Below are 25,414 nucleotides of genomic sequence, written 5' to 3'. Positions count from 1 at the left end.
TTGTAGACTGTGAGCCCACTGTTGGGTAGGGACTGTCTCTATATGTTGCCAACTTGTACTTCCCAAGCGCTTAGTACAGTGCTCTGCACAAAGTAAGCGCTCAATAAATACGATTGATTGATTGATTGATTACTGATATTGATGTATTAAAGCTTTCTAGGTTATTATTATTGTTGTTGTTGTCCTTGCATCAGGCACTTACAATGTGCTAGCCCTGGGGTAGTCTTAAAATAATCAGATCAGACACTGCCCCTCCCCTCTGCAGGGCTCATAATCCAAGAACGAGGGAGAGCTGATGTTTTATCCTGATTTTAAAAGGGCAGAGTGCTCCCCCAAAGCCACGGCGGGCAGCGATGGAGCCAGGACCAGAATTCAGGTCTTATGGCTGTCTGTCCAATGCTGCTTCCTGCTATGCCATGCTACAAAGCCTTCCGTGGCTCAGTGGAAAGAGCACGGGCTTTGGAGTCAGTGGTCGTGGGTTCAAATCCCGGCTCCGCCAATTGTCAGCTGTGTGACCTTGGGCAAGTCACTTAACTTCTCTGGGCCTCAGTTACCTCATCTGTAAAATGGGGGTTGACTGTGAGCCTCCCGTGGGACAACCTGATCACCTTGTATCCCCCCCCAGCGCTTAGAACAGTGCTTTGCACATAGTAAGCGCTTAATAAATGCCATCATTATTATTATTATTATTATTATTAAAGGCCCATCTCCCCCAACAGGCCTTTCCAGATGAAACCCCTCCTTTCTTTTTCTTCCACTCCCTTCTGCATCACCCTGACTTGCTTCTTTGGTTCTTCTCCCCACCCAGCCCCACACCACTTATGCACATATCTGTCATTTATTTATTTGTACTGATGTCTGTCACTCCCCCCCCCCACCCCATTTCAAAACTATAAACTCATGTGGGCAGGGAATGTCTATCTATTGTTGTATTATACTGTCCCAAGGGCTTAGTATAGTGCTCTGCACATAAGAAGTGCTCAATAAATATGATTGAATGAATGAAATGGCACCTCCCAATTATAATTAAATGGATATTGTAACCAGTGTTGCTTTGCACCCACTAGGTGCTTGAGAAATGATATTGACGCAGCGTGGCTCAGTGGAAAGAGCCCGGGCTTTGGAGTCAGAGGTCACGGGTTCAAACCCTGGCTCCGCCAATTGCCTGCTGTGTGACCTTGGGCAAGTCACTTAACTTCTCTGGGCCTCAGTTCCTTCATCTGTAAAATGGGGGTTAAGACTGTGAGTCCCCCATGAGATAACCTGATCAACTTGTAACCTGATCACCTTGTAACCTCCCCAGCGCTTAGAACAGTGCTTTGCACATAGTAAGCGCTTAATAAATGCCATTATTATTATTATTATTATTGACTAATTGATCAAAATGATGAATATCTTTTTCCAGGCAATGAGCCATTCCCTTTTACCTTTTGAGACTTTTCGTGGTGTGGTTAGTATCGTGATGTGAGCAGTCTTTATACAATGCATTTTGTCCTTTTAATTGTAAAGTGGATTTGGTTTCTTTGTCACTAATTACTCTAATTGGATGCAGAAAGACCCTGTTTGTTTTAAAATTTCAACTGGAGAATGTGTTAGGGATGTATTGAACTTGACTTGTATTTTGAAGGATTTTTACATAAAAGTTCAGCTGTGTGTGAGATTGCTTGGGGTACAGATATTATAAATGCATTTAAATTTGATACCTTTTGCCCTCACCCAATGTCATCTACCTGAATTTGAACACCCTGCATTATTGGAAGAATCAAGTTCATTAAACATTGTGTAGGTTTCCTCTCCACTCCTGTCACCTTTCAATAATGTGTATTTCATCAAGGGAAGTGTTATGCCATAGTTGCAGTTCTAAATCTGGGCCCTTCTCCAGCGACACACTTAAATCTTTCGGGGTAAGGACATCAAGACATTGTAATAGTGATGTGCACAGAATTAGAAAAGACTCAGGTCCCAGAAGAAAATGATTAAGAATGCTACTGTATAGTCTATTTTGTGGAAATAATTTCCCTTGTTTTACTACAGTTAAATGTCTGCATTGTGCTTGTAGATTTTGTCGATTCTGTGAGCAAGCATCATAATAATTGTGCAATTTGTTAAGCTATAAGTGTCAAGTGTCAGACTAAGCACTGAGGTAAAAACAAGGTAATCAGGTTCCACATGGGGTTCACAGTTCACCTGGGAGACCAGGTATTGAGTTCCCATTTTGCAGATAAGGCAACTGAGGCTCAGTGAGGTTAAGTGACTTGCCCAAGGTCACACAGCAGGTAAGTGGCAGAACTGGAATTAGAGCCCAGGTCCCTCTGACTCCTAGTGCTGCTTCTAGGCTTAACTATTCCGCATTCCATCCCATGTATATGTAATGAATGGAAAAAAATAGTTTGGTGTTCAGTAAAATTTCTGCTTCTAGGCTTAACAGTTCCGCATTCCATCCCATGTATATGTAATGAATGGAAAAAAATAGTTTGGTGTTCAGTAAAATTTTAATTATGTAACTTCAAATGCAAGTGATCGAAGATGGAAAGAATAAAGAACAAGTAAGTGTAAAAAACAAGTTCAGGCTACATGGCACTAACCCATAGATATATAGATGAATTCAAGAATTGCATCTTAAAAGACTGTAGGTGAAATTACAGACTCTCTGAGGATTCATAACTTCTCCCATGTGTTTCAAAATGAAAAATATATAGCATCTTCTCTCCAGTGCTCAATGTCAACTCCTGGGGTTGATGAAGGAGGTGGGCCCACAGTTTTCTTTTTGAGCTGGGCTCTCAGCCTCACTCACCTCAGGCCTCTGACAAGACCTGAGATGTGCCACTCAGGACTGAACAGAGCCAAAATAGTGAGCTCTTGGAAGCCTGTCCTCCGCTAATCTCCATTCTTCCTAAAATCCCTAATCCCACACTCAAAATGTAAAGTCGTGACCAACCTGTCCTAACATCTGACTTAAAAAAAAAGGGAAAAGCATTTTCAAGTAGTGCAAGAGGTTAAAAGATATAGGTGCTCTCTTGGTTGGCCATTAATGAGGCCGTGTAGGGTTTCCTGTGGAGGTTGTAGTTATTGATGGTCCAGTGCGGTTCCAGTTGCAGTTCTGCCTTCAGTTTGGCTTACAGAAATGAAGGCTACGCATGCCGTTCCTGAGGGAGGTATAACTTAGCTACTGGGACATTCACAATTATTTATTTTAAACCTGTACTACCGACACAGCTGTTAACTTGAAGGGATCTAAAATGTCAAGTTTTCTCACCACTTGAGGCCATTTTTTTAAGTGAGGCACCTAGAGCCAAAAAATGATACCCTTTGCCTACTGTGAGTTGGATAAAGTACCTATGTGGGAAGTTACTAATTCAGGAAATCAGAATCAGCACTAAATATATTCCTGTCCTTCGTCGTAAAGCAGTGCTCTGCTGTGGTATATTTAAAGTTAATGCCTAGACTAAAATACCTAAAATTGACTTGCCCAAAGTCACACAACAGACAAGTGGCAGAGCCGGGATTAGAACCCACGACCTTCTGACTCCCAAGCCCGAGCTCTATTCTCTACTCCAAGCTGCTTCCCACTTTCATTCATTCATTCATTTATTGAGCGCTTACTGTGTGCAGAGCACTGTACTAAGCGCTTGGGAAGTACAAGTTGGTAACATATAGAGACGGTCCCTACCCAACAGTGGGCTCACAGTCTAGAAGGGGGAGAGACAGAGAACAAAACAAAACATATTAACAAAATAAAATAAATAGAATAAATATGTACAAATAAAATAGAGTAATTAATATGTATAAACATATATGCATATATACATTTGTCTGCTGTGTGATTTGAGGCAAGTCACATCACTTTTCTGGGCCTCAGTTACTTCATCTGTAAAATGGGGATTAAGGCTGTGAGCCCCATGTGGGACATGGTCTATGTCCAACCTGTATCTTGTATCGGCTTGTATCTAGCCCAGCACTTAGAACAGTGCATGATATATTGTAAGCCCTTAACAAATACCACCAGTACTTTTATTATTTTTAGCCCACTCCACCAACACCATATTCAGATCCCTCCACACAGATCTCAAGCTAGAAGTCTCAGGGCTGAAACCTATTCGTCATCATATGTTGTGCTATTTAGTCTTTTAATTTTCAAAACATTGAGAAAATATCAATCAATCAATCAATCGTATTTATTGAGCGCTTACTATGTGCAGAGCACTGTACTAAGCGCTTGGGAAGTACAAATTGGCAACACATAGAGACAGTCCCTACCCAACAGTGGGCTCACAGTCTAAAAGGGGGAGATTGAAAGTGAAGTTCAAAATAAATAAAAGGAATTTCTTGAACTAGTAGGTGGTAAACATGGAATTGTAAGTCCTAAAGAACAGGGACAGTACCTTGAATTGCTGTTGTACTATCCCAATAACCTACTCCGGTGGAATATGTTCAGTGATTGAATTGGGCAAAATGGGCAGAAGTTATTCAAGCCAAAAGTATAAGTGGATTCAGATTGTCTGAGACAAATTCCATGATGGGGTAGTAGGGCGAAGTAAGGGGTAAAGAAGGGGCGCTTGGGGGTGTCAGATGGTACAGAACAACCCAACTTGTACTTCCCAAGCGCTTAGTACAGAGCTCTGCACACAGTAAGCGCTCAAAAAATGTGAGCCCACTTCTAGACTGTGAGCCCACTGTTGGGTAGGGACTGTCTCTATATGTTGCCAACTTATACTTCCCAAGTGCTTAGTACAGTGCTCTGCACACAGTAAGCGCTCAATAAATATGATTGAGTGATGTCAAGGAGGGCTAGCCTCACACTGTTCTTCCGAGTGTCTTGTAATAAAATATTACATTTGTATAGCATTTTTATTTTTAATAACTTTTTTAAGCGCTTACTATGTGCCTAGCACTGTACTAAGCCCTGTTAGATGCAAGATAATCGAGTTGGGTGCAGTCCCTGTCCCACAAGGCTTTTACAGTCTAAGTAAGAGGAAGAACAGGTATTGAATCTCTATTTTATACACAAAGAAACCGAAAACAGACATGAAGTGACTTGTCCAAGGTCAACAGCGGATAAATAGCAGAACTAGGATTAGAACCCAGGTCCTCGGAGTTTTATGCCCCTTTGCTCCTTTTGTCCTGACAACGTCCCTGTGAGGTAGGGAGATTATTTACACCATTTTCCAGAAAAACTTAAACTGCTTGCCTGAGTTCCTGCCCCAGCAAGACTGGGGCAGAGCTAGGACTGAGTAAAACTGAGGCCTCCTGGTGCCCGCAAACATCCACGCTCTTTCTGCTCAAACCACTGCCACCTTTTGTTATTATCTGAAACAAAATAATGAACTGGTTGGACTATTTGGGGTATTTTTTGTACGGCATATAAGTGCTTACTATGTACCAGGCACTCTATTAAGCACCGGAGGAGATACAAGCTAAATCAGGCTGGACACAGTCCGTGTCCCATGTGGGGCTCCTAATATTAATCTCCATTTTACAGATTAGGTAGCTGAGGCACAGAGATGTTAAGTGGCTTGCCTAAGGTCACACAGCAGACAGTTGACAGAGCCAAGATAAGAGCCAAGGTCCCTCTAACTCCCAGATCCGTGTTTTTATCCACCAGACCACCCCGCTTCTCAGTGTTCTCTATTTCCATTTTAGGTTTTTCAGCCCCACTGTTCTACCCCCCAGGGAGTGCGGTAAAAATTAGAATTAGGATTGAAATGCACTCTTTGCTCACACAAAATCTCTTTATTCCTTCTTAGGTTCCAGTTGAAGGATTTAACTTAAATTTAAAACATTTATGTTTCTTGACTGCAGCATGTGTAATATTCTCAAGCCATGTGATTTTAAATTTCATTCCAAACTTTGAAGTGCTTTTCATCTAGGAATTTTATTTTTATACCTTTTCTCTCTTAGAAACTGATTAATGCACTGTAGGAAACTTTGGTCAATTTTCTAGATTTACAGCGCCTTGCATTTGTTTTTGTTAAAATCAAATTGCAAAATTGAAAATTAAGATACAAATAGGAGATCCATTATAGGCCAAAAGATTTTATAGGGGTTTTTTTATGAGAACTCGAGGAACCTGAAATTTGTTTACTGTTAAAATCACTAGGTTTATAAGTAACAAATTGTTGATTACTAATTTGACTTTTTACTTAGGTTTGTTTAGTGGTAGGGCTCAGGTATCTAATGTGGTTTTGGCTTTCACAAATTTTTTAATTAAAAAGTGGTTTTTGTTTGATTTTTGTATTATGGTAGAGTAGTGGGACAAGAGGAGTACAAGTAGTTTCTTTCTTCCCCAGCTAACACTTTTCCACAAAGTGGATACCTTTCCAACTATTTTTTTTTTAGATTAAATCAATAAAATATTGTAACTTTTCATTCAAAATGCATTATGTGAAAAAGTCAAACAAGATTCTGAACTATATATGTATGGACAACATACTGAACCATGGGTAGGGAGAGACATATGAATCCAACGTAGGCAGTCTGTATTTTAGGCTAAGAATTGTGATATTTTTCAGGTTTTTTTAGTCAGTTGTATTTATTGAGCACTTACTCTGCAGAGCACTGTATTAAGCTCTTGGGAGAGTACAATACAACAGAATTAGCCTTCACGTTCCCTGCATATATCGAATTTACAGTCTAGAGAGGCAATCTCACATTAATATGCATTTTTTATAGTGTTTACCGTGACCAGCAGGTAGAATGTTCTTTCTTTCCACAAATATATGTTCTTAAAACTCCCTAAAATGTTCCCAAAAGAACTGCATGATACTGTTGGCATGTCAATTTTTAACTCTTTTCTTATATTTTTATTCCTTAATTTGAAAGTTTTAAGTTTTAAAGTAAACTTCCCTGGTAAATAATCTTGCTTGAACTTCTAACAGGAGAATTTGATTGGAAGATTTTACTATATTATTACCCTGCAAAATTTAGGGCTTGCATGTATTTCTGTCGTACTAAAAATGTTGTTCACTTTCTGTTGAAGTGCATCTTCTTTTTAAGTGGTAGGACTTGAAATAAAACATCCGATAATTAATGCAGAACCACTGACATAATCAATTCACGGAACTCTTAATCCTTGGAATGTAAAGGAGTAGTTCCTTTTAGCCAGTTAACCCAATTCCCATCTTGAGCACAGTAAGTGCTCAATAAATATGCTTTATTAATTGATTGATTATTGGTTCACTGTGGTGAAACTACAGTTCCTGGGCATCATTCTTGGGTTTGGTCTTTCTACCTCTACGAATATTAAAGAAAGTAACACAGCATATTGTCAACTGCAGCCACTCAGAACAGAATAAGGCTTAATAATCTATGAATCACCCCATGTTTAAAGGATTTTTTTCAAACAAAACAAAAATGTAAAGGTGAAGTATTGCCAACAGATATTCTCAAATGTCATATGTTCGCTTTTTTTTATTCAGAAAAGGTGAGCAAATTGTATTTTGTGTGTGCCAGTGGTCTTCAGGTATATGCTATCTGCATGGTTGAAAAATGTGCATGTGATCCTTTTTTTTATAAATCTGGAAGGTCTTTCAGTTTTGCTTAAAATCGATCCATTTATGTCTGCCTAAAAGTTCATAATTTCCTTACTATCCCATAGAGCACAGATGTTCAGGATCCTTTTCAAGCAATGGACAGAATGATGTCAAACATGCGAAGCAGTATGCAGGAATTGCAAAGAAATTTTGTAAGTATTTTTTGGAATCTTTCTTAAGTACTTCACTGAAAAGAATAATCGAACATCATTGGGTACCATAATATGGATCAGTCAGTCAGTGGTATTTACTGAGCGCTTAGTATGTGCAGAGCACTGTTCTAAGTACTTGGGAGAGTACAGTCTGAGAGTAAGCAGACGTTTTTCCTGGCCATAACGAGCCGACGGGCCTTTACCACTTTACAATACAAAAAGACATGCAAGCTCCTTCTGACTGCTCTTCGTGGGCAGGAATCATGTCAACCAAGTGTGTATTGTACTCTCAATACAGAACGCTGCTTATTACAGCACCACTACCAGAAATAGATTGGTCTAAGGAAAAAAAAACTCCCACCCTTGAAAGCTTTCAGTGGTCAATTTTGGATATTTTAAAGGAGAATGAATTGTTCAGCTCGCTGAAAGTGAAATCCAAGCTCAGAGATGTTCCAGGAGGAGAGAGAGAGATGAGAAAGAGAGAGAAAGTAATGAAAGAAAGAAAACCCAGAGCTAAATTATTCACCTGGCCTCCAGACACTAATAATTTTGAATCAAATTTAGGGTTTTTTTTTTTAATTTTCAGATTTAAAATTGTAAGTAGATGAATAGTTTAGAGCAATAATTGTATATGTATTTTTAAAATATAAACATGTCAGTATAGGAATCACGTTGTTCCTTCTATGAAAGAACAGCTATGAGAGAAGCAGCGTGGCTCAGTGGAAAGAGCCCGGGCTTTGGAGTCAGAGGTCATGGGTTCAAATCCCTGCTCAGCCAATTGTCAGCTGTGTGACTTTGGGCAAGTCACTTAACTTCTCTGTGCCTCAGTTCCCTCATCTGTAAAATGGGGATTAAGACTGTGAGCCCCTCGTGGGACAACCTGATCACCTTGTAACCTCCCCAGCGCTTAGAACAGTGCTTTGCACATAGTAAGTGCTTAATAAATGCCATTAAAAAACAAACTAGATTTACCCAGTCAAGTACTTCTCTGTGCCTCAGTTCCCTCATCTGTAAAATGGGGATTAAGAGTGTGAGCCCCTCGAGGGACAACCTGATCACCTTGTAACCTCCCCAGCGCTTAGAACAGTGCTTTGCACGTAGTAAGTGCTTAATAAAAATGCCACTTAAAAAAAACTAGATTTATCCAGTCAAGTACTCAAAAAAATTTTTCCTGAAAGCGTGAATGTGCGTGAATGTGCAGGTCTTCAGCTTAAGTTGTGTAAGTTGTGTAATTGTACTATCCTTGAAAACAGTGTGCTTGGTTGCATGTTGTTTTTATATAGTTTCTAAGTGGGTGAATGCTATATTCACCCACCCTAGAATTCCTCAACAACAACTCTCTCCTCGACCCCCTCCAGTCTGGCTTCCGTCCCCTTCATTCCACGGAAACTGCGCTCTCAAAGGTCACCAATGACCTCCTGCTTGCCAAATCCAACGGCTCATACTCTGTCCTAATCCTCCTCGACCTCTCAGCTGCCTTTGACACTGTGGACCACCCCCTTCTCCTCAACACGTTATCTGACCTTGGCTTCACAGACTCCGTCCTCTCCTGGTTCTCCTCTTATCTCTCCGGTCGTTCTTTCTCAGTCTCTTTTGCAGGCTCCTCCTCCCCCTCCCATCCTCTTACTGTGGGGGTTCCCCAAGGTTCAGTGCTTGGTCCCCTTCTGTTCTCAATCTACACTCACTCCCTTGGTGACCTCATTCGCTCCCACGGCTTCAACTATCACCTCTACGCTGATGACACCCAGATCTCCATCTCTGCCCCTGCTCTCTCCCCCTCCCTCCAGGCTCGCATCTCCTCCTGCCTTCAGGACATCTCCATCTGGATGTCCGCCCGCCACCTAAAGCTCAACATGTCGCAGACTGAGCTCCTTGTCTTCCCTCCCAAACCTTGTCCTCTCCCTGACTTTCCCATCTCTGTTGACGGCACTACCATCCTTCCCGTCTCACAAGCCCGCAACCTTGGTGTCATCCTCGACTCCGCTCTCTCATTCACCCCTCACATCCAAGCCGTCACCAAAACCTGCCGGTCTCAGCTCCGCAACGTTGCCAAGATCCGCCCTTTCCTCTCCATCCAAACCGCTACCCTGCTAATTCAAGCTCTCATCCTATCCCGTCTGGACTACTGCACTAGCCTTCTCTCTGATCTCCCATCCTCGTGTCTCTCTCCACTTCAATCCATACTTCATGCTGCTGCCCGGATTATCTTTGTCCAGAAACGCTCTGGACATATCACTCCCCTCCTCAAAAACCTCCAATGGCTACCGATCAATCTGCGCATCAGGCAGAAACTCCTCACCCTGGGCTTCAAGGCTGTCCATCCCCTCGCCCCCTCCTACCTCACCTCCCTTCTCTCCTTCTACTGCCCAGCCCGCACCCTCCGCTCCTCCACCACTAATCTCCTCACTGTACCTCGCTCTCGCCTGTCCCGCCATCGACCCCCGGCCCACGTCATCCCCCGGGCCTGGAATGCCCTCCCTCTGCCCATCCGCCAAGCTAGCTCTCTTCCTCCCTTCAAGGCCCTGCTGAGAGCTCACCTCCTCCAGGAGGCCTTCCCAGATTGAGCCCCTTCTTTCCTCTCCCCCTCGTCCCCCTCTCCATCCCCCCGCCTTACCGCCTTCCCCTCCCCACAGCACCTGTATATATGTATATATGGTTGTACATATTTATTACTCTGTTTATTTATTTATTTATTTATTTTACTTGTACATTTCTATCCTACTTATTTTATTTTGTTGGTATGTTTGGTTCTGTTCTCTGTCTCCCCCTTTTAGACTGTGAGCCCACTGTTGGGTAGGGACTGTCTCTATGTGATGCCAATTTGTACTTCCCAAGCGCTTAGTACAGTGCTCTGCACATAGTAAGCGCTCAATAAATACGATTGATTGATTGATTGATTGATTGATTATATGTGTATGCATGTATTTATGTGCACGTTATTCAATCAAATTTGTTGAGCGCTTACTGTGTGCAAAGCACTGTACTAAGTGCTTAATGTATATTTGTACACATGCATTAGCATATATAAAATCTATCCGTTTAGATTGTGAGGCCCACAAGGGACAGGGACCGTGTTTAATTCCCATTGGTATGTTTTCTCCCAGCGCTTGGTACGGTAGGTAAATAGTAAATAGTATTATTATAGTGTCCTTAGGTTTTTGAAAGGAATTCTACAAAAAGGTCAGATCTTAAGTACCTGTGGGCTCAGGGCTGAAAAGAAGACTCCCTTCTCCTTTAGACGTAGACTGTTCTTTTCTCTGCTGGTACCATTTGTTCCCTGTTTAATTCCCATCTGTATGTTTTCTCCCAGCGCTTGGTACAGTAGGTAAATAGTAAATAGTATTATTATAGTGTCCTTAGGTTTTTGAAAGGAATTCTACAAAAAGGTCAGATCTTAAGTACCTGTGGGCTCAGGGCTGAAAAGAAGACTCCCTTCTCCTTTAGCCGTAGACTGTTCCTTTCTCTGCTAGTACCATTTGTTCCCTTCAGTCTCTGGGTTTGATTCTGAGCCTGCCTGTCTTCATGAAGCCCATGCTCTCCCCTACTGAAAGCTCGCCTCCTCCGGGAGGCCTTCCCATACCAAGCCCCCCTTTTCCTCTGCTCCTTCTCCCCTCCCCACCGCCCCAACTCCCTCCCTCTGCTCTACCCCCTTCCCCACCCCACAGCACTTATGTATATACATATATTCATTATTCTATTTATTTTATTAATGATGTGTATGTACCTATACTTCTATTTATATTGGTGCTATTGATGCCTGTTTATTTGTTTTGATGTCTGTCTCCCCCTTTGTAGACTGTGAGCCCGTTGTTGGTAGGGATCATCTCTATTGCTGAATTGTATTTTCCACCACTTAGCACAGTGCTCTGCACACAGTAAGCACTCAGTAAAGACGACTGAATGAATACAGTGCACTTCGGCCAGCTGTGTCCATTTACAGTCTCAGCGGGTCACTGTCACGTCACGTTATCTGACATTGGCTTTGCTCTAGGGTACTTGTTAAGTGCTTACTATATGCCAAGCACAGTTCTAAGTGCTGGGGTAGATACAAGCTTTAGTGTTTTATCCAGTGCTCTGCACACACTGACCACTCACTAAATACCATTTATTGATTGGCCTTCCCAGACTGAGCCCCTTCCTTCCTCTCCCCCTCGCCCCCCTCTCCATCCCCCCATCTTACCTCCTTCCCTTCCCCACAGCACCTGTATATATGTATATATGTTTGTACATATTTATTACTCTATTTATTTTACTCGTACATATCTATTCTATTTATTTTATTTTGTTGGTATGTTTGGTTTTGTTCTCTGTCTCCCCCTTTTAGACTGTGAGCCCACTGTTGGGTAGGGACTGTCTCTATGTGTTCCCAATTTGTACTTACTCTGCACACAGTAAGCACTCAATAAATACGATTGATTGATTGATTGATTGAATTTCTCCGATTATGAGCCATCGATCGAGAGGCAGCACGGCTTTAGGTCCCTCTCCCTCAGAGAGTTTCCGAGATGAGGCAATTGTTGTAATAATAATGATAGTCATAACTGTGGTACTTGTTAATCGCTTACTATGTACCAAGCACTGTTCTAAGCACTGGAGATTCAAGTTAATCAGGTTGGACACAGTCCCTGTCCCACATGGGGCTCAAACTCTTAACCCCCGTTTTACAGATGAAGCAACTGAGGCCCAGAGACGTTAAGTGACTTGCCCAAGTTCACTCAGCAGGCGTGTGGCGGCACCGGTTTTAGGACACAGGTCCTTCCGACTCCCAAGCCCGAGCTCTTTCCCTTAAGCCACGCTGCTGCTCCTCTATCTTAAATTGTGTATTTTTCCCTCCGTGAAGGCACAGGGCCCGCTTTGAGTTCACCATACAGAAACTCCTTGGGTTGTGCTGCCATCTTCCTCTCTGCCTCTCTCTCTCCAACTCAGCAGAGTTGTGTGGCTGTGAGCATTGTTACTCACTGCCAGTGAGCTGTGTTCCAGGAATAATATTGATAATCTTAGAGGTCGGGCATATTGAGCATGGTTTATCTTCAGGCAGTCCACTGGATTCTATCCCGGGTGCCTTCAAAGTGTACGTAAACTCACCTCGAGTGTAATTGCCTCTAGGGTCAGCTGTCGTTCGATTCAGACGGGCATTCGTTTAGTTCTTCCTCAGTCATGACCTATTCCAAAGTAGGAGATGAACCACCTAAGGTTTTCCAAGCTTCAACCCAGACTCGCAGAGCTCCAGGAGGAGTAAGTATTTTCCAAATACGATCAGTATTTTAAGAAAAATGTTAACTTTCAGTTCTGGTATATATATATGTGTGTGTGTGTGTGGATATATATATAAAATTACACCATATTTTGTGCATACTTATCTAAACACTTCTTCAAACCCTGAAAACACTTCTTCTCCCCCTTTTAGACTGTGAGCCCACTGTTGGGTAGGGACTGTCTCTATATGTTGCCAATTTGTACTTCCCAAGCGCTTAGTACAGTGCTCTGCACATAGTAAGCGCTCAATAAATACGATTGATGATGATGATGATGAAAACACAGCTCGCGATAGACCTTTGAATTGAAATATTTTCTCCCCTTTTCCATGTGCAATTGCATTAACGTGATCCCGTTTTGCCTTATCAACACAGGTAAGGTGATACTGTGACCTATCTTGAAAGCCGGTTTCATGTTGTAAAATATCTATTTTGAGTTTAATGCTCCAAGTACTTGACTTAAGTGCTTACATAATGCTACAGCTAAAGATGCCCTTTCATTGGCTTCCTTGCAGCTGTTAGAGCTCATTCAGCCCTGAAATTTGAATTTGAATTCTCCAGGAGGTTCGTGAAAGCTTATATGCAAGCAATATAAGGCATTATCGCATCAGCGCTGAAGCCGGCACTTGGTTATCTAAAAGAGTCTAATAATATACCTATGAACACCGAGATAGGTGGAGTTGAGAGTTTCAAGCCGGTCAACATGACAGCCAAATAATTAGTAGCTCTTTTATGAAGTGAATGCCAACCGAACTTATCTAGTCCGTTGTCAAGGAGAGTGTTGAAAGTTGTATGAGGTATAATTAGATTGGGCTTTGACGTCTGTGAATACAATTTGACAAAATATATTCTCCGTATTCGAAAAGTGTTGTATTTCCACGCCTCCGTAGAGCCAAATTGTACTTTGATATGCTTCTCCGGTATTAGTTGTAGAGTGTTTCTTTCAGGCAGCGTAGGGAACACGAAGTGCAGTAAGCACATGCGTTTAGTAGAAGTCTGGTATTTTTTTTTTAACTCTACTAAATGCTGATGAGAATTCCATGGAAAGTTTAATCAATCAATCGTATTTATTGAGCGCTTACTGTGTGCAGAGCACTGTACTAAGCGCTTGGGAAGTACAAGTTGGCAACATACAGAGACAGTCCCTACCCAACAATGGGCTCACAGTCTAAAAGGGGGAGACAGAGAACAAAACCAAGCATACTAAAAAAATAAATAAATAGAATAGATATGTACAAGTAAAATAAATAGAGTAATAAATATGTACAAACATATACATATATACAGGTGCTGTGGGGAAGGGGAGGAGGTAAGATGGGGGGATGGAGAGAGGGATGAGGGGGAGAGGAAGGAAGGGGTTCAGTCTGGGAAGGCCTCCTGGAGGAGGTGAGCTCTATTTACAATCCATTGGAGTAGACCGAAAAAATGAAAAATTCACTTAGAGAAGCATCTATAAATGTTAGAGAGCCCTTCTCTCTATTAGCCTAGGCAGAGTTGGGGTACATTGGGAGACAACTTCAGTCAGATTTAGGGGAGCCAACTGGTAGAGAGCTTGGAAAGCTGATGGTCAGGATTTCAACACTGATTCGACGTTACATTCGACGTTACATAGAGAAGCAGTGTGGCTCAGTGGGAAAAGCCTGGGCTTTGGAGTCAGAGGTCATGGGTTCAGATCCCGGCTCTGCCACATGCCTGCTGTGTGACCTTGGGCAACTCACTTAACTTCTCTGAGCCTGTTACCTCACCTGTAAAACGGGAATTAAGACTGTGAGCCCTACGTGGGACAACTTGATCACCTTGTATCCCCCCAGCGCTTAGAACAGTGCTTTGCACATAGTAAGCGCTTAACAAATGCCATTATTATTATCAGATCTTCGAGGAGGACCTTGATGACATTGGCTTGGCTCTTCAGCACGTTGAATCGGAACCGGAAGACTGGAACTGGTAGTCTTCTAGACTGTGAGCCCGTTGTAGGGTAGGGACCGTCTCTGTATGTTGCCAACTTGTCCTTCCCAAGCTCTTAGTACAGTGCTCTGCACATAGTAAGCGCTCAATAAATAAGATTGAATGAATGATAGTTGTTTCAGTAACAAGATCTTGGACTTGTGTAGCTTTTTTCCCCTAAAATGTTCCCAATTTGCTTGTATCCACCGCAGCGTTTAGTACAGTGCCTGGCATTATTATTATTATTATTATTATTATTGTTGTTATTATTATTATTATTCTGACACCAGTGATCTCATTATCCTCCCAGCATCCTGTGAACTAGGGAAAAATGAGAATTATTATCCGTAGTTTACAGATTTGGCAGCTGAAGCACAGAGAGCCTCATGGCTTGCCTACGATCACACAGCAGGCCAGTGGCATCGCCGAGCTAAGACCCAAGGTCTCCTGACTCGGCCATGCACACTTTGGAGGAAAAAATGGTCAATCTCATTCATTCATTTATTCATTCGCATCCATTGAGCGCTTACTGTGTGCAGAGCACTGTACTGTGTGCTTGGGAAGTACAAGTCGGCAACATAGAGAGACGGTCGGGGTGATAGTTTAGATGAAGCAAATAAATGAGAGAAGAGAAATCAGAGATAATTGTGAGGATTGGCACGGAGAATGCAGTACTGTTGACAAGTCAATAAAATGTATTGAGCACTTACTGTGTTCAGAGCACTATACTGAGCACTTGGGAGAGTATCATGTAACAGAGTTGATAGACACTTTCCCTACCCACAGTGAGTTTACCGTTTAAACAGATGGTAAACTTGGGAAGAAGGGCGGGTTTTGGAGAGAAGTGACTTAGAAATCTATCCTGGGTTCTCATTTTTGAAATTTCTATTCAGTTGGAATACAATGATCACTTTCTTAATAATGCAGATTAAAGAGACAAGGAAGGCGATGAAGGATTCCGACAGTGGATTGGAGAAAATGGCTGTTGGTCATCATATACACGATCGTGCTCACGTCATTAAAAAATCGAAGAACAACAAAACAGGGGAGCACGAAGTAAATCAAGAATTCATCAATTTGGATGAATGTAAGTTCGAAGCAATAGTATTCTGTTTCTCGTGCTAGAGTTTTGAAAGTTCGTTACAGAGAAATCCATTTGATGACCGCTTTCTATCTTCACACGTTCATTGGTATGTTGAATATGAGTATTGTGCCAAGATAAAAAATTTTGAGTTTGAGCTTTTATGAGGCATCTGGCTATCGTCACACTTTTAACACTCTCTGCATGCCGACTGTGCCTGCGGAATGAAAATCCTTTAGGCTTTTGGCAAAAATTTTCTCTATAAAGGGGGTTTTATTTTTAGTAAGTTGAAAGATACGTTTCCAAATTATTCACCCTTCCTTTATTCCATTAACTTGTGAGGTTAGGACATTTACTATACTGTTGGGTGGGTTTTTTTTGAGATTCATGATAAGAGCTTTAAACTCCATGACTCATTTCCAGAAATAATAATAACATAGTATTTACGCGCTGTGGACCAAGCACTGCCGTAAGCATTGGGGTAGATACAAGATACTTCTGTGCTTTTTTTCAAGGGAAATGGACAAGAAGAAGCAATGCGGTCTAGTGGATAGAGCTGAAGCTTGGGAGTCAGAAGGTCCTGGGTGCTAATCCCAACTTGGTCATTTGTCTGCTGTGTGGTCTTGGGCAAGTCACTTCACTTCTCTAGATCTCAGTTACCTCATCTGTAAAATGTGGTTTAAGACTGTGAGCTCCTTGTGGGACAGGGACTATTTCCAACGTGTTGATCTTGTATCTATCCCTGTGCTTAGTACAGTGCTTGACTCATAGAAGTGCTTAACAAATACCAGTAAAAACAAAAATGAGTATGCTATAACTATTAGAGCTTACCAAAAAAAAAAAAGCCATACTACTACTACTAATAATAATGATGGCATTTGTTAAGCGCTCACTATGTGCAAAGCACTGTTCTAAGTGCTGGGGTGATACAAGGTGATCAGGTTGTCCCACGTGGGGCTCACAGTTTTAATCCCCATTCAGATGAGGTAACTGAGGCTCAGAGAAGTTAAGTGACTTGCCCAAGGTCACACAGCAGATGGGGGATAGCCAGGATTTGAACCCATGACCTCTGACTCCCAAGCCCGGGCCCTTTCCACAAAGCCACACTGCTTCTCTGAACTTGGAAACCTTTAAAGTGTCCATCATGATAGAGTTAAGTTCCTCAACCTCATTTGGAAATGCTTAAGAATGGATTAAAATAGTTGGGCGTTTAAGATGCCTAGACTACAAAGTAATCTTCTAATGGACACCTTAGTAAATCAAATACAACGTAAAATTGAAAGCACCGTAGTTGTTCATTTGGATAGCATATTTAGGTTTCTGCAGATTATCAAAAAAGTGAGCATTAGAAGAAACTTTATTAAAGAAAAATATAGCATGTCAAAAATTCCCATATCAATATATTTTAGTCTTAGAACTATTGCAGAGGTTAGAGTGGTAATTTTTCAACATGTTTTCCCCTTTATTTTGCAGCTGATGCTCACACTTTTGATGAAGAATGGCAAAAGGAGATTCTTAAATTTAAGCCAGCTGGAGGCAGAAATAATCTAGCCACTCCAAAGCACAAAAGCGTACATCATGGTTCCGCAGTAAGGAAGGAAGATTCAGATAGGAGGTGAACATGATTTCTGAAATGGTTTGGTGGTTTCTTTTTTTTTTTCTGGTAAAAGTGCATAGTTGGGCCGTGTGCTACGTTGGGTTGGGTGACCGTCCGGATCAGTTTCATCCACACGCGATGCCGGTTTTTAAACAAGTCGGTTAATGTGTTTTGATTGGAAAGTGGATTCCAACGTTCAGGTGGTTTGGCATTTCAGTTAGAAAGCGTGTTTTCTCCACCTCTGCAGGGGCTGCCCTTTGGTTGTGGGGAAGGGGTCCAAAACTTGGGTAACTGTGGAACAGGGGTCACCTGTGCCTCATTCCCATCTCTTTCTCTGCCCACCCCTTGTGTCCAGCCTCCCCCTTCACATCCAATAGACCACCACTCTCCCCACCTCCAAGGCCCCTCTAAAATCACAAATCCTGCAGCAAATCTTCCCTGACTAATTTATCACCTCTGCCTTATTTTCCCTCCCTCCTGGGAGGGAACTGTCTGAACCTCTAAGCTTTCGATATTTATATTAATGTGTGTCTCCCCCACTAGACTGTGAGCTTGTTGTGGGCAGGGACTGTGTTAAAGTTATAGTATATATGTTATAGTGTTATAGTGTAATATGTTATAGTTATTGTTATAGTATACTTTCCCAAGCGCTTAGTACAGTGTTTTGCACATATTAAGCGCTCAATAAATGTGAATGAATGAGTGAAAGGTACTTATACATCCTCCAGCACCTATGTACTGTTACCTCCCGTTTCTATAATTTATCTTAATGTGTGTCTCCTCTTGATAGGGTCTCGTGAACAAGGAATCTGTCTCCTTAAGCTATTTTTTTCTTAAATGGTATTTGTTAAGCACTTACTTTGTACCAGGCACCGGGGTAGGTAACAGGTTAATCAGGTTGGACACAGTCCCTGTCTCGCATAGGGCTCTCGTTAATCACAATCTCCCAACACACTCATGAAGTACTTAAAGAATCATTAGGTTTTAAATGTGGTTTGGGGGGAATCATTATCGTCAGTGGTATTTATCGAGTGTTTACTATGTGCAGAGAAGCTGCGTGGCCACTGTTGGGTAGGGACCGTCTCTATATGTTGCCAACTTGTACTTCCCAAGCAAAGTAAGCACTCAATAAATACGATTGAATGAATGAATGAGTGAACAAGGTCTTGGTAGTCAAAACAGGTGGGTTCTAGTCCCGGCTCCTCCACTTGTCTGCTGTGTGACCTTGGGCAAGTCGCTTAACTTCTCTGTGCCTCAGTTACCTCATCTGTCAAGTGGGGATTAAGACTGTGAGCCTCACGTGGGTCAACCTGATTACTTGGTATCTACCCCAGCGCTTTGATTAGTGCTTAGCACAGAGTAAGTGCTTAACCAATGCCATTATCATCATAGAACAGTGCTTTGCACATAGTAAGCACTTAACAAATACCGTCATTATTATTATTATTATCATCATCATAGCACAGTACTGAGTGCTTGGGGTAATACAGCGCACCAGAGTTGGTGGACACATTCCCTGCTCACAGTAAGCTCACAGTCTAGAGGGGGAGACAGACATTATGTTTTATATAGTTTAAGAAATAAAGATTACGTATTTCCTCTTTCAGGGTGAAGCTCGGCCAGAAATCACCTATCGAAGGCCCTAGAAGACCTAAGGTCTTTGTGGAGCAACTCAACATAAAAGGGTCACCTGTTAAGTCCAGCAAAAAATAAATCTCCTTAGGTGTGATCTGAATTTCTGTTTGGTTGCTATTAACAGAGAAAGTCATGGTGCTGGATTTTGTGTATAAGACCAATCTTTATTTTCGCTACCGCGCCTCCTCAAGTTGGACATCCGAACGTTTTTTGGTAACACTAGCTTCTTGGTAGTCACTTGAAGAATGGATATTTGGGTTTCAGGATTGAGGGAAAATTGTCAAACACCAAAAAAGCACTTTTACTTATCGCAGGTTACTGAAGACCCTGGAAAGCTCTGAAGCTAAAGTATGATATCTGCTTTCCGAGTTCTGTCTTAGTATGTCATTCATAAAAAGCAGAACAGATTCAATGTGATTAGCAGCCCATTTATAAAGCTTGCAATTCAATTCTCTTTATTTTAAAAAAAAAAATAAAACTATCAACATTTTGGTAGCTGACATAGTTTTATTGGAGTGGTATTAATGAAGCTCACGTTTGTCAGAGAAGATAGTGAGTTAGGCCGCCAGCATGCTCGTATCTGAGACTACACTTTAATATTTCAGCTTTCGTCTGAAAGGATCATGATGGTTTTGAAATGGTAGATTGGGAGAAGAAAATAGAGGTTATGGTCAAGATGTTTATTTTTGAGTAATACCAATACCTCTCAGGAACATAGTCCATTGAACCAAGTGAATTATTCGATGGCAGTTTATATTGGAGATCCATTCATTTTATCTTCCTACATCCGATGCAGGCTTCCCTAACCCCAACATCAAGCCTTCAGTTGGGTGTCTCATTTACCCTTGTGATGCTGGAAAACTCAATGTGATTGTTGAGTTTGCTGTTGGGTAGCTGGCAGGAGGGATAAGTTTATTCTGCAAACCACTGAGTTGTTATTCTGTTCTATGCCGCTGTAATTCTGCCATCTCGAACTTCAGGCAAAGCCTATACACACATTCGTTTCATTCTTGAAAAGGTCCAGGGCATTTCATATTTTTTGGTTCAGTCAGCCTTATAACAGAGAAAACGTTTCTGCGTTCCAAAAGATGAAGACACGTGACAAAACCTAGTTTAAGTACTTATTCATAAAGTTAAGGCCGATGTTTAGTTTCCAGATTAGGAAAAGCCGTCTGCAGGTTTGTTGCTAAAATTAATTAACTTTCATACCCATCTCCTTATATATATATATAGGCTGGCTTTCTATTATGCCAGGTATTTGCAAATGATAGTATCTTATACTGTATTTTCACATGGTAAGTGTATATTCATAATTTCAAATGTCAAACTACTTGAAAGGAATAATGTAGGGCAGAGGATATAATGTTATAATTTATGCAAGTATCTTGAACTAAGTTAAGACAACTACTTTGCTAGTGCTTCTTCTCGACCGACTCAACGTACTAAAGCATTTTTTTTGCGTGAACTACAGACTGTTAGTAAAATTGATTAAGTTCCATACCTGGCTTCTTATAGTCTGGCTTTCTGTTATTATGCCAAGTATTTGCAGATGATTGTACCTTACACCGTATTTCCACATAAATGTACGTTCATCGTTTCAAATGTGAAAGTACTTGGAAGGAATATACTTGGAAAGGCGTATGTAGAACAGATGTTATATATTATAATTTGTGCAGGTTATCGTGAACTAATCTGAGAAGGCAGCAACTTTGCCGATACATCTTCTTGACCAGCTCAACTTACTGAAGCATTTTTTACAGGAAGTAAATAAAATCTACCATCATGTAAATTACCAGAAATGCCACTGTAATCGAAAGCTCTGTATTAATCTTTATTAAAGTTTACATCTGCTGTGTCCCTTGGCCATGGTTTAACACACCTTAGTCTATAGCTAAGCAAATGTTCTTTGTGCTTATTTCACCAAAAGGAAAATCATCCAGCAGGTTCGGCAGGACTTTTTTCCAATACACTAGGCCTCCTGTTCCATTCATAATTGTTTACTTCTGAATTTGTGCTGTCATACTATAAATGAAACAAAGTAAATAGAGAAAAGCTCTCTGTGACTTGACATAATCCTGTTACACGTACGCATTAAGCCTCTGTAACCGTATCTTTGGTAATAAATATGATCTATTCTTTAGACGTCTTTCATCATTTAAACTAAAAGTTCATGTATTGGGAGTATTGACTATGCCTAAACTTTGGTAATTAAATATTTCCCCTTTTAACCATACAAAACTAAAATCTGAAGTGAAAGAATGAGAAAAACAACATACAACTACGCAAAATTGCATAAATCACTACCCAAAACATCTTATTTCATTTTTGACGTTACTTGCCACTTTAGAGTGATGCCACCAAACAGAAACAGCAGCTATTTTAATATCACCGCGCAGGTTACGTTCTGTTGAAATATTTCCAGGCTGGGAGTCTACAAGTTCTTCAATTGTACTCAGTTACAGAGGACACCTTTGTACAACTCAAAGTCATCGAAACGTGCTTCCGTGCATAACAATTTGACTTTGCTCAAGCGTCTTGCCAACTGGACACTCTGAAAGGCAAGTATCTCCTGCCGAAAACTCTCCCATCGTATGTCCTTTTGTCTGTCTTGCATTTGTGTTCCTGGGAACTTGTTCTTGCCCATCAAAATATATATTTAAAATACGTATTTCAAAGTGCTGCCCTGCGAAAGGGAACTTAGAGACAAAATCTTCATAATTGACTGTCAGTGCTGGTTATATCGGGTAGGTTCCCATCTTGCCTGACCTGTAAAACTGGCTCCGTCTCCCTTTAGAGGAAAATAATAAAGGTTGGGGTTCTGCGCAGGTGGAAAACATTTTGAGCCAAGCAGTTTGGAATCCTTTGTATCACACACGCCCGGTCTCTGATTGTGACATCTAGTATGAGCTTGGGCGATTTCTGATTTTTTTCCTTTTGCAGCAAGTTATTTCGTAAACCTACAATTCAGCCCAACACAGAGTAATTTAATGGCTTTGTTGTATACATCCAATCTTGTTTGGTTCCAGAATATGCTATCCAAATGAGGGGATTGGGTATCTTTCATTTCTTGGTGACTATTTTGAAGGAAACGTGAGGCCGTCACTGGGCTAAGGACATCACTGTGTTGCTGATGGGCAGTGATCAATCAATCGTATTTATTGAACGCTTACTGTGTGCAGAGCACTGTACTAAGCGCTTGGGAAGTACAAGTTGGCAACATATAGAGACAGTCTCTACCCAACAGTGGGCTCACAGTCTAGAAGGGGGAGACAGAGAACAAAACCAAACATACTAACAAAATAAAATAAATGGTATGTGTCAGATTCTGTCTTCTCTACCACCTAAACCTCCTCGCCGATCTCCTTACCTCCTACCTTGCTCCAATCCGGTCCACACTTCATTCTGCAGCATGGATCTTTTTTTTCTAAAAATAAAAATATTCTGTGCACATTTCCCTGCCCCGCAAAAACCTCCAGTGGTTGCCCAACCATCTCCTCATTAAGCAGAAATGCCTTAGGTTTTTTTTTTTTTTTTTAAATGGCATTTGTTAAGCACTTACTATGTGCCAGGCACCATTCTAAGCACTGAGGCATTAATCAAGGAACTCAAGTTGGACACAGTTCATGTCCCACTTGGGGCTCACAGTCATAATCCCCATTTTACAGATGAGGGAACTGAGGCAAGGGAAGTTAAGTGACTTTAAGGCAATCAGTTCTCCCCCTCCTACCACAGATCGCTATTCTACTAGACCCAAGTCCACCCACTTCACTCAAACCACATGCTTGTCTCGATCTCGTCTCCCTCCCCATCTTGGAACTGTAGATTGTAAGCTCCTTGAGGGCAGAGAAGCAGCTTGGCTTAGTGGAAAGAGCACGGGCTTGGGAGTCAGAGGTTATGGGTTCTAATCCCGGCTCCACCACTTGTCAGCTGTGTGACCCTGGGCAAGTCGCTTAACTTCTCTGTGCCTCAGTTACCTCATCTGTAGAATGGGGATGAAGACTTTGAGCCCCACGGGGGACAACCTGATTACCTTGTATTTACCCCAGTGCTTAGAATAGTACTTGGCACATAGTAGGCACTTAAATGCCAACACTATTATTATTAATAATAATAATGGCATTCATTCATTCATTCAATCATATTTATTGAGTGCTTACTGTGTGCAGAGCACTGTACTAAGCGCTTGGGAAGTACAAGTTTGCAACATATAGATATGGTCCCTACCCAACAGTGGGCTCACAGTCTAGAAGGGGGAGACAGACAACAAAACAAAACATATAAACCAAATAGAATAAATATGTACAAGTAAAATAGAGTAATAAATATGTACGTATATACAGGTGGTGTGGGGAGGGGAAGGAGGTAAGGCGGGGGGGGATGGGGAGGAGGGGGAGAGGAAGGAGGGGGCTCAGTGTGGGAAGGCCTCCTGGAGGAGGTGAGCTCTCAGTAGGGCTTTGAAGGGAGGAAGAGAGCGAGCTTGGCGGATGGGCAGAGGGAGGCCATTCCAGGCCCGGGGGAGGATGGGGGCCGGGGTTCGATGGCGGGACAGGCGAGAACGAGGCCCGGTGAGGAGGTTAGCAGCGGCAGAGGAGCGGAGGGTGCGGGCTGGGCTGGAGAAAGAGAGAAGGGCGGTGAGGTAGGAGGGGGCGAGGTGATGGACAGCCTTGAAGCCCAGGGTGAGGAGTTTCTGCCTGATGCGTAGGTTGATTGGTAGCCACTGGAGATTTTTGAGGAGGGGAGTAACATGCCCAGAGCGTTTCTGGACAAAGACAATCCGGGCAGCGGCGTGAAGTATGGATTGAAGTGGGGAGAGACACGAGGATGGGAGGTCAGAGAGGAGGCTGATGCAGTAGTCCAGACGGGGTAGGATGAGAGATTGAATGAGCAGGGTAGTGGTTTGGATGGAGAGGAAAGGGTGGATCCTGGCAATGTTGCAGAGGTGAGACCGGCAGGTTTTGGTAACAGATTGGATGTGAGGGGTGAACGAGAGAGCGGAGTCGAGGATGACACCAAGGTTGCGGGCCTGTGAGACGGGAAGGATGGTAGTGCTGTCAACAGTGATGGGAAAGTCAGGGATAGGGCAGGGTTTGGGAGGGAAGACAAGGAGTTCAGTCTTGGACATGTTGAGTTTGAGATGGCGGGCAGACATCCAGATGGAGATGTCCTGAAGGCAGGAGGAGATGCGAGCCCGGAGGGAGGGGGAGAGAGCAGGGGCAGAGATGTAGATTTGGGTGTCATCAGCAGAGAGATGACAGTTGAGGCCGTGGGAGCGAATGAGGTCACCAAGGGAGTGAGTGTAGATCGAGAACAGAAGGGGACCGAGAACTGACCCTTGAGGAACCCCTACAGTGAGGGGATGGGAGGGGGAGGAGGAGCCCGCAAAGGAGACTGAGAATGAACGGCCAGAGAGATGAGGAAAACCAGGAGAGGACGGAGTCTGTGAAGCCAAGGTTGGATAGCGTGTTTAGGAGAAGGGGGTGGTCCACAATGTCGAAGGCAGTTGAGAGTCGAGGAGGATTAGGATAGAGTAGGAGCCGTTGGATTTGGCAAGCAGGAGGTCATCGGTGACCTTTGAGAGGGCAGTTTCCGTGGAATGTAGGGGATGGAAGCCAGACTGGAGGGGGTCGAGGAGAGAGTTGGCGTTGAGGAATTCGAGGCAGCGCATGGAGACGACTCGTTCAAGGAGTTTGGAAAGGAATGGTAGGAGGGAGATAGGGTGATAACTAGAAGGTGAGGTGGGGTCAAGAGAGGGTTTTTTTTAGGATGGGGGAGACATGGGCATGTTTGAAGGCAGAGGGGAAGGAACCAGTGGAGAGTGAGCGGTTGAAGGTGGAAGTTAAGGAGGGGAGGAGGGACGGGGCAAGAGATTTCACGAGATGAGAGGGAATGGGGTCAGAAGCACAAGTGGCCGGAGTAGCACTTGAGAGGAGGGAGGAGAGCTCCTCTGAGGATACTGCTGGGAAGGATGGGAGAGTAGCGGAGAGGGTTGAGAGCCGGGGGGTTGGAGAAGCAGGGGGAGTAACTTTGGGGAGCTCAGACCAGATGGATTTAATTTTATTAATGAAGTAGGAGGCCAGATGGTTGGGGGTGAGGGAAGGAGGAGGGGGAGGAACCAGGGGCCTGAGAAGGGAGTTAAATGTACGGAAGAGCTGATGGGGATGATGGGCATGGGTGTCAATAAGAGAGGAGAAATAGTTTTGTAATAGTAAGTTTATCAAGCA

At 42.6% G+C, this 25,414-nt stretch overlaps 1 protein-coding gene across 3 annotated transcripts in view; it reads left to right on the top strand.

The window, feature by feature from the left end:
- Positions 1–21,330, top strand: part of MLF1 (myeloid leukemia factor 1) — a 57,474-nt gene extending 36,144 nt beyond the window's left edge. For 2 of the 3 annotated variants that reach the window (XM_038746087.1, XM_038746089.1), the window contains exons 3-7: positions 7,595–7,681; positions 12,788–12,916; positions 15,808–15,967; positions 17,435–17,576; positions 19,166–19,290. In XM_038746087.1, the coding sequence (XP_038602015.1) occupies positions 7,595–7,681; positions 12,788–12,916; positions 15,808–15,967; positions 17,435–17,576; positions 19,166–19,271 (624 nt within the window). In that variant the 3' untranslated portion in view covers positions 19,272–19,290. Of the gene's footprint in view, positions 1–7,594; positions 7,682–12,787; positions 12,917–15,807; positions 15,968–17,434; positions 17,577–19,165; positions 19,291–20,869 lie in introns of those variants that run through there. The other variant, XM_038746088.1, reaches the window with a different exon arrangement.
- Positions 21,331–25,414: the final 4,084 nt, after the last annotated feature.

The sequence above is a fragment of the Tachyglossus aculeatus genome, chromosome 1, assembly GCF_015852505.1.
Source record: "Tachyglossus aculeatus isolate mTacAcu1 chromosome 1, mTacAcu1.pri, whole genome shotgun sequence".
Lineage (NCBI taxonomy): Eukaryota > Metazoa > Chordata > Mammalia > Monotremata > Tachyglossidae > Tachyglossus > Tachyglossus aculeatus.
This window is presented reverse-complemented; position numbering and strand designations above follow the sequence as displayed.